The 11,275-nt window shown below is 41.5% G+C and overlaps 2 protein-coding genes across 5 annotated transcripts in view; one reads left to right on the top strand and one right to left on the bottom strand.

Moving 5' to 3' along the window:
* ALDH3A2 (aldehyde dehydrogenase 3 family member A2) overlaps nt 1-8,311 on the top strand; it is a 52,999-nt gene extending 44,688 nt beyond the window's left edge. For 2 of the 4 annotated variants that reach the window (XM_074189247.1, XM_074189245.1), the window contains 4 exons: nt 4-103; nt 2,531-2,766; nt 4,068-4,191; nt 6,293-8,311. In XM_074189247.1, the coding sequence (XP_074045348.1) occupies nt 4-103; nt 2,531-2,766; nt 4,068-4,148 (417 nt within the window). In that variant the 3' untranslated portion in view covers nt 4,149-4,191; nt 6,293-8,311. The remainder of the gene's footprint in view (nt 1-3; nt 104-2,530; nt 2,767-4,067; nt 4,192-6,292) is intronic. The other 2 variants (XR_012468804.1, XM_074189246.1) reach the window with 2 other exon arrangements.
* Nucleotides 8,312-9,269: 958 nt separating this feature from the next.
* Nucleotides 9,270-11,275, bottom strand: part of SLC47A2 (solute carrier family 47 member 2) — a 36,022-nt gene continuing 34,016 nt past the window's right edge. Inside the window, exons 16-17 of the mRNA XM_074189244.1 lie at nt 10,880-10,970; nt 9,270-9,867 (exon numbers count right to left, since the gene is read on the bottom strand). Coding sequence (XP_074045345.1) covers nt 9,647-9,867; nt 10,880-10,970 — 312 coding nt within the window. The 3' untranslated portion in view covers nt 9,270-9,646. The remainder of the gene's footprint in view (nt 9,868-10,879; nt 10,971-11,275) is intronic.

The following is an 11,275-nucleotide window of genomic DNA, read 5'->3' as shown; positions in this document are numbered from 1 at the left end:
CAGCTGATTAAAAGGATGATAGAGGAAACTTCCAGTGGTGGGGTTACTGTAAATGATGTCATCATGCATTTCACTCTCAACTCTTTGCCCTTTGGAGGAGTTGGTAAGTATTAAATATATTTTACCCTATGTATTTTAATAGTACCCCAAATTTTTGGTTTTCCAGGGTTTTTATCCCCTAAAACTCATTGATGCAAAGGCTAGCTTGTATATGAGATTTCTAAAATATGGTCCCTTGGTGCCAGCTACTAGAAATAGAATCCTAACCTCAGTGGAGCATTGAACTGTACCAGAGTGACAACAGCCTAAACCATTTTTAGCATTAAGTCTGCTCCACCATATTATGTAATGCCTCACATTTGTTGCAATTAAATCTACTTCTCAGTTATCTTATTCATAGATTTATCAAACAGGAAGAGGAAGGTGTCATTTTCTTCTCTGAAAAGTAGAGGATTAGTCTTTAGTGGCCTTGGAAGGTCCCTTCCAGCTCTACATCCAAGATCTGAATATAGGTTGTCCAGCCTTCTCCTTTTATGGATGAGGAAAATGAGTCCTAAAGAAGGGCAGTCACTCCCCCAACCTCCTCTGGCTAGTTTTCATATCACTATTACTTGTCTTCTTAATCAGTTTTCCTGTTAAAGTCATTTCCTCTTCCTCTCTGTTTCCCTTATTTCTCTGATATTCGATTTGAATTTATCTGTTATTTTTGTGAAGGTTGTAAGAAGGAATGGGCATGTTACAAACCTTCAGTCAATGACAAAGGGAATCAAAGTGGTAAAGTAATAGGAAGAAGTATGGGGAACTCCACCTCCAAACTCCTCCAAGCAGATATGGGAAACCCAACCAAATTTATCTGTTGCCCAACCCTCTGATTTTGCAGATGAGGCCACTGAGGCCAAACAGGAGAGGTGACTTGTTCACTGTCACCTAGATAGTGAGTGTCCAAGTTGGGGGGAATGGGAGGATGGAGAGCCAGGTTGAAATAGAGCATGCATGAGACTCCCACAGATTGCCTCCTGCCTTAATACTAATAGCTCCAGGTTCCTGTTACAGAGTTTTTCTTGTAACAACCTGACGAGGGTAGGATATGAAATTTTTATTCAGTTATTAGCTCCATTTTACAGATTGGAAAACATTGTTCCTGGTTTTTAAATGGCTGGCCTAGCCTCCTATGGCAGAGCTGAGAACTCTGTTGTGTGCCTTCTCTTCACTCAAAACATCCATTCCAAAAGATTATCTGAGAGATTATATCCAGGAATAGGGGACTGCTCTCCTAGTATCCCTTCTGGGTCTCCTTTTTATTTCCTCCTACCCCATCATCATCCTATTCATTTTGGGTGTGCAGGGGAGACCCTAGGCACAAATCGGACTTAATCTTATGCTTTTCTTCTGCTCTTTGTTTAATTTATTTTTAAAACAAATGTATTGATGATTTCCATTTTCATATTCAAGTAATTAATGTCTGTAAATAACTCAAAACACTCTGAAATTGAGACTTACACTTTGTAACCAAAAACCTCCAATACACAGCTAAGCCAAAATGCCCAGTAGAGTAACTATTTTGCCTCAGTAGGCTTCCCTCCTTTAATAATAACCCTTTATAATTATTATCTAGATGCCAGTATGATCCCCATTTTATAGCCTAGGGAACTGAGGCAGACAGAGGCTAAGTGATTGCTGGTAACATAGCTGGGAAGTGTCAAAGGCAGAATTTGAATCCAGATCTTCCTGACCTGAGGCACAGCACTCTGTCTACTGTGCCGTCTAACTGCCTAAGTGATAGGAAAAAAGATATCAATAAAAAATAATGTTACTGGAGAACAGATAGACTGTTAACTGTTGGCAGTCAGCCTCACTTGAGTAATTCTGTCATCATCAGATAGGAGAAAAGTGTCACCCGCCTGCCTCGATTAGTGCTGGCACTGGGGCTTTTAATGAATTGGTGCAGTGAAGATAAGCATGTATTTGTTAATTGTTATTGTACCCTCTGACTCTGACATGGCTCCATTTACTGAAGAGATTTGATAGCATCTTTAAATTGAAGAGTGTCTCTTGTGACTGGCCCCTTCCTCCTAGGAGTTTCTTCATGGCTGAAACTTGATCTCCAACTGGAGTGACCTGAGTCTAACTTGATCCTACAGAAAAACCACTTCAAGCCAAGTTTTCTGAGAGATGTGAATTAAGGTCTCCATTAGTAATTTCCTCTGGGCCCTTGAGAAAACTATCTCAATAATGATGATTCCATTTGCCATTTGTTTTTTGAATTCTGGATCTCATTCTCATAGACTATCTCAGTCAATTCTTAATACGGTCTTATGAAGTCAGTAGAAGAGATTTGAAACATAGGAATTCTTTGCATATGATTTCTTCTCAAGTTGCCTCATTACAACTCAATCCAGTCATAATCTAAGCCCCCACAATGCAGGGGTCACATCCTTTCTTGTGTATTGTGCTCAAGACTGAATTTTGCTCATAGTGGAGGCTCAGGACCTGCTTGTTGGTTCATAGTTGTTTTTTCCTTGTATTCTAGGTAGCAGTGGGATGGGTGCATATCACGGGAAACATAGTTTTGACACCTTCTCCCATCACCGGTCGTGCCTGATAAAGAGTTTAAAGATGGAAAGTGCCAACAAGCTCAGATACCCACCAAATAGCCAGTCCAAGATAGACTGGACAAACTTATTCCTCTTGAAACGCTTCAACAAAGGCAAAATTGGTCTCTTCTTAATGGCTTTTCTGGGGATCCTAGTAGCCATAACTGTAAAAGTGAGTATTCTTTCCTTGTTTAAAAAGTCTCATTTTTGCTCTTCAAATGGCTGGTGAATCTCTTACTTTTTCTATTTTAGGGTGGTTCTTTTTTGGACTTTGTTTCATGTTTTCTTTTTTGTAGGCCTATGAAACGTTGAAAACTTCAAAAAAAATTGGCAGAGGTTGAAATTCTGAGCCTTTTGCTCTCAGGTGAATTGAAATCTGAGTCAAATCGAGGCTTTAAGGATAAGCATTAGTCAATTAACAGACACTTGTTGAAGGCTCTTTTTTTTTGTGCTCAGTGATCAAGCTATAAAGGACCAATGGAGGAGATCCAGGAGGATCACAGTCAGAAAGGCTGTAGCTGCACAGCGAGCACTTGAGCTGAGTCTGGAAGAAATTAGGATACCAGGGAGATTGGGCCAGGTTGTGAAGAGCTCTTATGCCAAATTAGTCCTAGGGGTAACTAGACCAGCTGGAGTCCAAGGCAGAATTGGGGGGGGGGGGGCAAGAACACAGCCAGATCCCAACTTAGGATCAGGGAAAGTGTGAGACAGCTCAGGTGGAAGGGATAAGGACCCATGCCAAGGAATTTAGAAGAGATCGTAGACAACTTTCTCCAGGTGTTTGACTAAGAAGGGGAGGAAATCCACCATGTGACAGCAGAGGATGCTTGGTAAATAACCGTAATTTTTATATGTGGCGAAGTCCTGAGCTGGGTAGGGTGAGGGGAGGCACATCTGAATTAGCTGAATGGGTAGTGATGCTCCCATCATTGCCAGTTTTCATTTTGACATTTGAAATAGAAAAATAAACTTTCAGATGGGTAGGATTAGCACAGGAATCATGTAAAAACATAAAATGGCTTGGCAAGTGGATTTGGTGAAAGATGTCTGATCTTTTCAAGCATGTGACTTGTTTAAATTTCTATAATTTTCTTTGTCTCTCTTGGTAAAACTTGATTTGGATCACAATCTTTGTGACTGTAGTGACAGTGCCAGAAGTCTCACTGGCTAGCTAAACCGCGCCACTCTGTGAATGTGAGGGCTTAACAGGGGTGGCTGGTTGGAGGAAAGCAGACCTGGAGCTGTGTAAAAGGGTCTTCTTCTCAGTCAAGTGAGGGCAGGGAGAAGCATGTCTATGAACCCCTGGTGGAGAAGATAATCATTTCCGTGATTTCAATGTTTAATAGATTTCTATTTCTCTGTGTGTATGTGTGTTTCTTTAATTCTGAAAGGATTTTGACTTCCCTCACCCCATCATACCTTTTTGGGAGTGAGGGATGCAAGTTGCATTTTGAATCATTTGGGTCTTCTCAGAAATACCAAGCTGTGCTGAGGAGAAAGGCCCTGTTGATTTTTCTGGTAATTCACAGACTTCATTGGTCCAATAAACAGTGAGGAACAGCGGATTGCCAAAGGCAGCACTGTCTGTTAAAGCGAGGTAGGAGTTTCTTGTTCCTTTTACCCATGTTGGGCGGGGAGAGGCCTCCACTTAGCTCTAGATTCATTGTGTTGGGACCTGGCCCCTTAGATCAGATTTTCAACTTAATTACAGGCTTTTTTTTTTTTTTAACAACAAAGAAAATTAAAAAAATTAGATTTACAGAGGTAATGTAGAATATGTGCACAGGAATATCATTGGGCAGAGAATGAGGAATTGCTGCCTCCAGGTTCAGGGGTCAGAAGAGCTCTGGGGCAGCAGCCTGGAGGCAGGCTGCCCATCCATTGACCTTTACAGGAAGATGAATGTACACATAGGAACTGACATTTATGTTTACTGTTATTTTTCATTTCCTTCTCTTGCCTTACCTTTTTAAATTTGTGCTGTGATGTGGATTGCAACTGGGACTGATGACTTAGAATATCTCGGGGGTGTGTTCATTTGGGAAACTGCAATGATGAAGGCTCCAGGGTGTGTTTGGTGACTGAAGAGTAGCTGCTATCTTGTCCCCTTGGGTTTCAGGCCATTTCTGAGTCTTATTCTAGACTGTTTTTCAGTCTCTTGTGTAATTTGCTGACCACTCTAATTCCAGAGGAGAGTTCCCACCCTTCTGTTGCCTTCAAACTGATCTGCATCCACTGCAGCTGCTCTGTGGACACCAGTCTAGACCTCACCTGGGTTTGGCAGATTGATTTCTTTCCCAGAGAGATGCAGTGATTTAGTGAAAAAATCTTGGGCAGGTGATCTGAGTGCTGATTCTGGCTCAGCTTCCACCCTACTTTGGGATTCTGAGCAAGTCCTTTCACTTTCTAACTGTCATGTTCTTTCTTGTGCTATGAGGGGCCTAACCTGGATGATCCTTCCAAGATCTCTTACCACCTTAGTATCTTGTATTTCTGTTAAAATCACCTATCATTTGGCTTGCTAAGGGCTGGAAGCTGGTTCATAAGAGTTGTGCTTTCTTCAACCTTGGATCTTTGATTTTTCACCTTTTTTTTCCCCCTTTACTCACCTTAAACAAATGAGTTGGACTCAGAAATTATATCTACTTTATTTCCTCTTCTACAGGTTGGCATTTATGGTGGTTTCTTATTTTTCCATAATTGTTTTTCTGGAGTTCATCACTTTCACCTGTTTAAGCACATACTTTGATGGCTTTAACTTCCCTTTTCAGTTAGTATTATAGTTGAGTACTCTGAATAAGAAATGTAAAACTTATAGACTATGGGATGACTATAGTCAGATTTTAGAGCACCAGCCCTGGAGTCAGGAGGACCTGAGTTCAAATCGGGCCTCAGACAGTTAATACTTACCTAGCTGTGTGACCTTGGGCAAATCACTTAACCCCATTGTCTAAGGCTGGATTTGACCTCAGGTCCTCCTGACTCCAGGGCCTGTGCTCTATCCACTATGCCACCTAGCCACCCTCTATTTTGATTTTTTAAAACAAAAATTGATCATTTAAAAATGTTTCAATTGAGAGGAAAAGAGAGTTTTTCAGTTTCTGGAATAGACTAGTTCAGAGAAGCAAAAATCCTGGGATTTTTTTCCCCACTGGGATTGACTCCTGTTGACAGGAAACTTAGCTTTGGGTTTTACTTAAAAACATAAAACCAGGGGTGGCTAGGTGTTGCAGTGGGTAGAGCACCCGCCCTGGAGTCAGGAGGACCTGAGTTCAAAACGACCTCAGCCACTTAATAATTACCTAGTTGTGTGACCTTGGGTAAGTCACTTAACCCCATTGCCTTGTTAAAAAAAAACCAAGAAAAACAAAAACATAGAACCAACAGATTTTCTAGAGATTTTTGGCCTTGGCTGGGGCAGAATATATTATGTTTTAACTGAAGTGAAAAAAGCAGGGGTAATGATCCTTACCTCAGAACAGTTGCAAAAATAGAATTCATTAAAAGGGATAAACTACATCATCCTAAAGGTACCATAGAGATATTTTGATCTTACTTGAAAAATGTTTTTAGATCCTCTTGTGAAAACCATTATGGGGTAGAATTATTGATAAATCCTTGTTTTGAGATTACTAATCAAGAAGTTTATTTCCTTATTCAAAGCAATAAATTAACTCTCTTCTCTTTTCTCTCTACAGTTTCAATAATACTAAGGATAACTCAAATTCAACTTGGAAGTTGTCTTTACTGGATTTCTACTTTTGTTATTTTGATTCATGAACAAATTGATTCCTGTTTAAAAATATTAATATATTAACCTTAAAATAGACTGCTATTTTACTCTTCTAAAAAGCCTGCCATTTCAATCACATCTCCAAACTCTTCTAGCAACAGGGCTATTTGAGGTGAATGTTCCAGACTGAGTGTGTTATAGATTGAGATAGGTATAAAAGGATTGAAGAGAAAGGGATGCTTTAGGTGGGACTCCTTGGCTCTCTTGGAACCTAAGAGGGGGCAAGGTGTAGGATGGTTTTTGAAAAAATTCCTCAGTTGTTGCAAGTCCCTCATGGCTTTGAGGCCTTTAATCCTGACATGGAAGCTGGTCTTCCTCAGGCAAGCTCAGGAGAGAAGCAACGTTAGACTAGTGCCTTGTAATTCTCCAAGAAGCCAGGGTAGATGAGGGCCCAGGATCTTCCCATTTGCCACCTCAGTTCTGAGGCCTTAGGCCTAGGGGAATGCAGATAGCTTTAAAACTTGGCCAGAATCAAGGAGCACAGTCCCTGCCCTATTTGTAAACACAGGTCCCCTTTATAAAGTCAACAAGTCTTCAGAGAGCTTTGTTGCCCATGATTTATCTCCTGTCATGGTTTGTGTTTCACCTGTGAGCAGTTTGTCCTAGCTTCTGGCAGCCAGAGTTTGTTCATGTGGCGTTCATGAGGCTGCTAGTTCCCCTGGAGGGGTCACAGCACCCCCCCCCCCCCGGGGCAGCTTTTAGAGTGATCTGGCCATAGTGGAGTCCCCAGTGGAAATGCTTTTTGATGCTATTAAAAAAGCCTCCTTCACTCAGATCCCCAAGGCTGACGTTTGGGAACAGGGGTCTGTTTGCCACAAGGACAAACTAAGACAAATTTAATATCTATTTTCAAATGATGTATGCCAAAATGCAAGTAACTTGTGCTTCATACTGTATTTTAAAGCCAAATTTCCAACTTTCTAAATAAATTCAAAATGTAAAATTTGAAATTTGAATAAAATAGGGCATAAATCATTTTACTGAAACTGATGCCCTCTATAGAAGAAATGTTTTGACTGGAGATCATCTCATTCATGGAGGATGAGCCCAAGTCAGAGAGTGCTTAGTGTTGGAGTGTCCTGACTCTCCTGGACACCATCACTAACCAGCCCAGTCAGTGAGGAGAGGATCATTCCAGCAGTCAGCAGGGCGAGATATGAATCATTAGGCATGAGGGGAAGTGTGGGTTGAGGGTTCATGTGTGTGTGTGTGTGTGTGTGTGTGTGTGTCTGTGTCTGTGTCTGTGTCTGTGTCTCTGTCTGTGTGTGTTGTCGGGAGATGAAGAGAGACCCAGGGATCAAGGAGAGAAGCAAAGAAGAAAAGGGAAACCCCTCGCCATAGTGACTCTGTGTCTACCAGTGGACCAGATTGTATGGGCATGCAGGGGGACTAAGCATGCCAAGCCTGCACGGCAAGCATCTGGCAACTCAGGATCCTGGCACTAGCCACCCATGAAATACCAGCTCTTGATGTTTAGGAGCTATGTAAGCCCTTGCATGCTTAAAAAAAAATCTGAATTCATTGAGTTTCTCTCCATCTGAATACTTCTTAAGCTTTAAAATGTTAAGTTAATGGTGACCCCAGGGGAGGAATGAAATATCCCTTAAAAGCTTCATTGACAGCTTTGCTGGATTAAATTTATTCAGGTGTAGATATAATGTGCTGGTAAAGCTTCATGTACAAGTAATCATTAGCTTGCTTCAGGGAATGGAATTTGTTATAACTAAATGTTGACTCAGTGGAGACACTTTGCTAATTACCTTAACTAGTACATGAACTTTTAAAACTGTTTTGAATTAGCTTATCAAAACTCTGTATGGCATTGGCCTTTGTGGTCAAACTAAACAGCTGCCTGGTTATTAATTAAAAATCTTTTTTATGATCAATAAAATTGAGATGACTTTTAAATAATACTTGATATCTTTGTTTTTTTTCTCTTTAGCTAGGAAGGCTAAGGAAGCACTGAAACTTTATATCCCTAAATGTCTCCTAGCTTCAGTCTTATTTATTAATCATACCTAACCCAAGTATTTCTATTTTCAGCAAAGTAACTGTTCACTGTATGGCAGGACATCATAGTAATGTATCTGTCACAGGGCAAGGAGAATTGGTATCTTTTAAAACTCTGTAAGACTGTGGACATGGGAACATTGCTTAATTTGTGGTATTAAATTTTTTTCCCCATAAAAGCTGTATGCTGTAGAGTATGTCCCCAAAATCTGCTGTTACAACTTAAAACTCTACCAAGACCTTTGAGGCATTCTATATTTGTTTTTATTCTGCTTGTTTGCATGTGCTTCTAGCTGAAATCTGGGAGTAAATGTGTAGCAGTTATGATTTAAAGTTGGGCAGGTTTCTACTTCATCTTGGGCACGTCACATCTTTTCTCTGGACTTCAGGAACTTTTTGGATGGGGTGTGGGGCAGAAGCCACAGGGAAAGGGGACTTGAAGGGACTTCCCTAAGCTGCCCTAGATTCAGCTAAAAGGTAATGTCTGTCTTTCATTGTGTTCTTTGTATCCCAAGACAATGGATAAACCCAGCACTTTAAACAAGCAAAGCCTATCCTGAAATAGGACTCTCATGTATGCAGATGACCGACAAGTCCTTGCTGCCCTGACGTGCAGTATTGCTATAAGGTGAAAAAGATGGTGGCAAAGACTTTGGAGTACTTCTAATGGACTGGATGACGAGAGTACTTGGGAATGTGATTTCTGAAGAACACATTTCCACATCTACCCCATTCCCCTAAGAGGGTAGTTGTATGGAACAAAGAATCATGAACAACCATAGTGGTATGCCAAGGTTGACTTAGGAAATGTAGCCCAGGAACACATAAACAGCCCTAAAAAGGGTTTAAGGATGAATCCAAATAGTAGAGCATGTCTCTCAAAAGGTCTTTTTAACCTGGTAACTAGTGCGTTCTGGTACAAAACATTTACATTTGAACCCATTGATACTTGGAAATAGCTCCAACAGTCCTCAGGATTTTGGTTAAAGTTTGTGAAGTATTTCAAATGAGCGATCCAAGTTTGAGGGAGAGAAGTAGTTTCACCTTGATGTTCCTTCTGACCATGGCAGACCTACTTGGAAGCCCAGCCTCCTGTAAGCCAGAAGTAAAGTTGTGAAGGGTTCCCATGACACACTCATGGGCACATCAGTGTTTACAGAGAAGAGGTTTTCATTCAGGACACCACCCGTACTCCTTAGAATGGACCCATTCTTCCAAGATGGCTCAGTTTCCAATGGAGTAAACCTTGCTAGTGCTTGGTAGTCATGAACCTGACCAAGACCCCTAGAATCAGCACTATGACAGCCACCAGAAGAGAAATCCCCCGGCGAAAAACCAACTGCCTTAGTGACAACACATTGCAGGGAGGAGAAAAGGTGGACGTTGATTCCAGAGGTGGTAAGAGATCTGCCTGGCTCTCGGTTTTTGAATACTTCGTCAAAATAATTCCAGGGTTGCTACCTGTAGCCACTGGGGAAATCAACAGTCCAAAGAGAGGGTCATTAGTAGGGCACAGTGGAAAAGGCATTGAACTTAGAATTGAAATACCAGCTCTTAATGTTTAAAGCTAGTGACCCTGGGCAAATGAATTCACCTCTGAGCCTCAAACACCTCATCCAAAAAAGGAAATGATAAGTACAAGGATCCATGGCTTCTTAACTTTTCTTTTTAAACCAGTGGAAAAAATCCTAGTTCCTTCCATGCTTTGATGGTCAGTCATTATAACTGAAAAACATCAAACCTCGATAGCCAGCTCTCTGGGTCATGAGCATCTATGCATTGAGCTCTGTTGGTCATTGAGTGACAGATCTAGTTACCCATGCTCCAAAGCTTTCCAGACTGGGTAGGACTCACAGGAGCATGCACTTAGTTGGCATAATTGTCAAGAGCCCACAGTCATATTCTCAAGAACATGGAAGGGAGGACTTTCCTGGAAGGTGGACGTGACAGGTGGCCATCAAAGGATATTACTTGATTTGAAAAACAAAAGCAGGTGACAAATTGAAAGATTCCTAGTTTCAGAGACAAAAGAAATCCCGGAGGCCTCCTGGTCCATCGTACTCCCTTTAGAGTTGAGGAAACAGCCTCATTGAGGTGAACTGACTTGTTTAAGGTCACAGGTATTGTTATTAAGTAGTTTGTGTCTGAACAAGGCACTGAAATGGAATTCACATGAAAGGGCCTTGGTTTCATTCCTGTGAACAATTCCCTCCCTCACTGCTACCTATTGAGAGATACTATTGAACCAGTAGGGTCCAAAAAAAAGCAGTGAGGGAGACCCTAACTCCTGACAGTGCCACAGGAAAGTCAGCTTATTCTAAAACACTGACCATCTCAAACTTAGGCATGCATGTACACACATGCACGAAGATAGCCAAGAGTTAATGGTCACTCTCAATTGGCTCGGCATGCTTGTCTGGCAAAAGGTAAAGAAACATTGGTGACATTGTTCTGTTTGAGAATAAGAAGCACTGACTGTTACCTGAGGAAAAGGTCTCCTTCCCTGGCCCTTGCCTGGGGCTGGTGGTGGTGCTCTGGGACTCAGGCTGGTGAAACCCAGTACGTTTCTGAGCCTGATGATTAAAATGCACCAGGGTTAGTCAGCTAGCGCCCTCTGGCTACCCCGCTCCATCCCAGAACAGTCACCAGAGATGAGGTTCTTGGCGCTTATCTTAAAATGTATGAGGCAGGTGGCATAGGTATCATTCTTCCCTGTTTGTAGATGAAGATGGAGACTCAGCTTGAGCAACTCATCTGATCACCCAACTGTTAATACAGAAAGTACCAAAGGACCCAAAAGAGATTGGGATGGGACTTGTGCTGGGGAAGTAAGGTGGGGCTCAACGTTTAGAGAGATGAATTTGGCTGAAGCTGTTGG

Source organism: Macrotis lagotis, chromosome 5 (assembly GCF_037893015.1).
Source record: "Macrotis lagotis isolate mMagLag1 chromosome 5, bilby.v1.9.chrom.fasta, whole genome shotgun sequence".
NCBI classification, from domain to species: Eukaryota; Metazoa; Chordata; class Mammalia; order Peramelemorphia; family Peramelidae; genus Macrotis; species Macrotis lagotis.
Note: the sequence above shows the minus strand (reverse complement) of the source record. Positions and strands in the feature narration are given on the sequence as shown.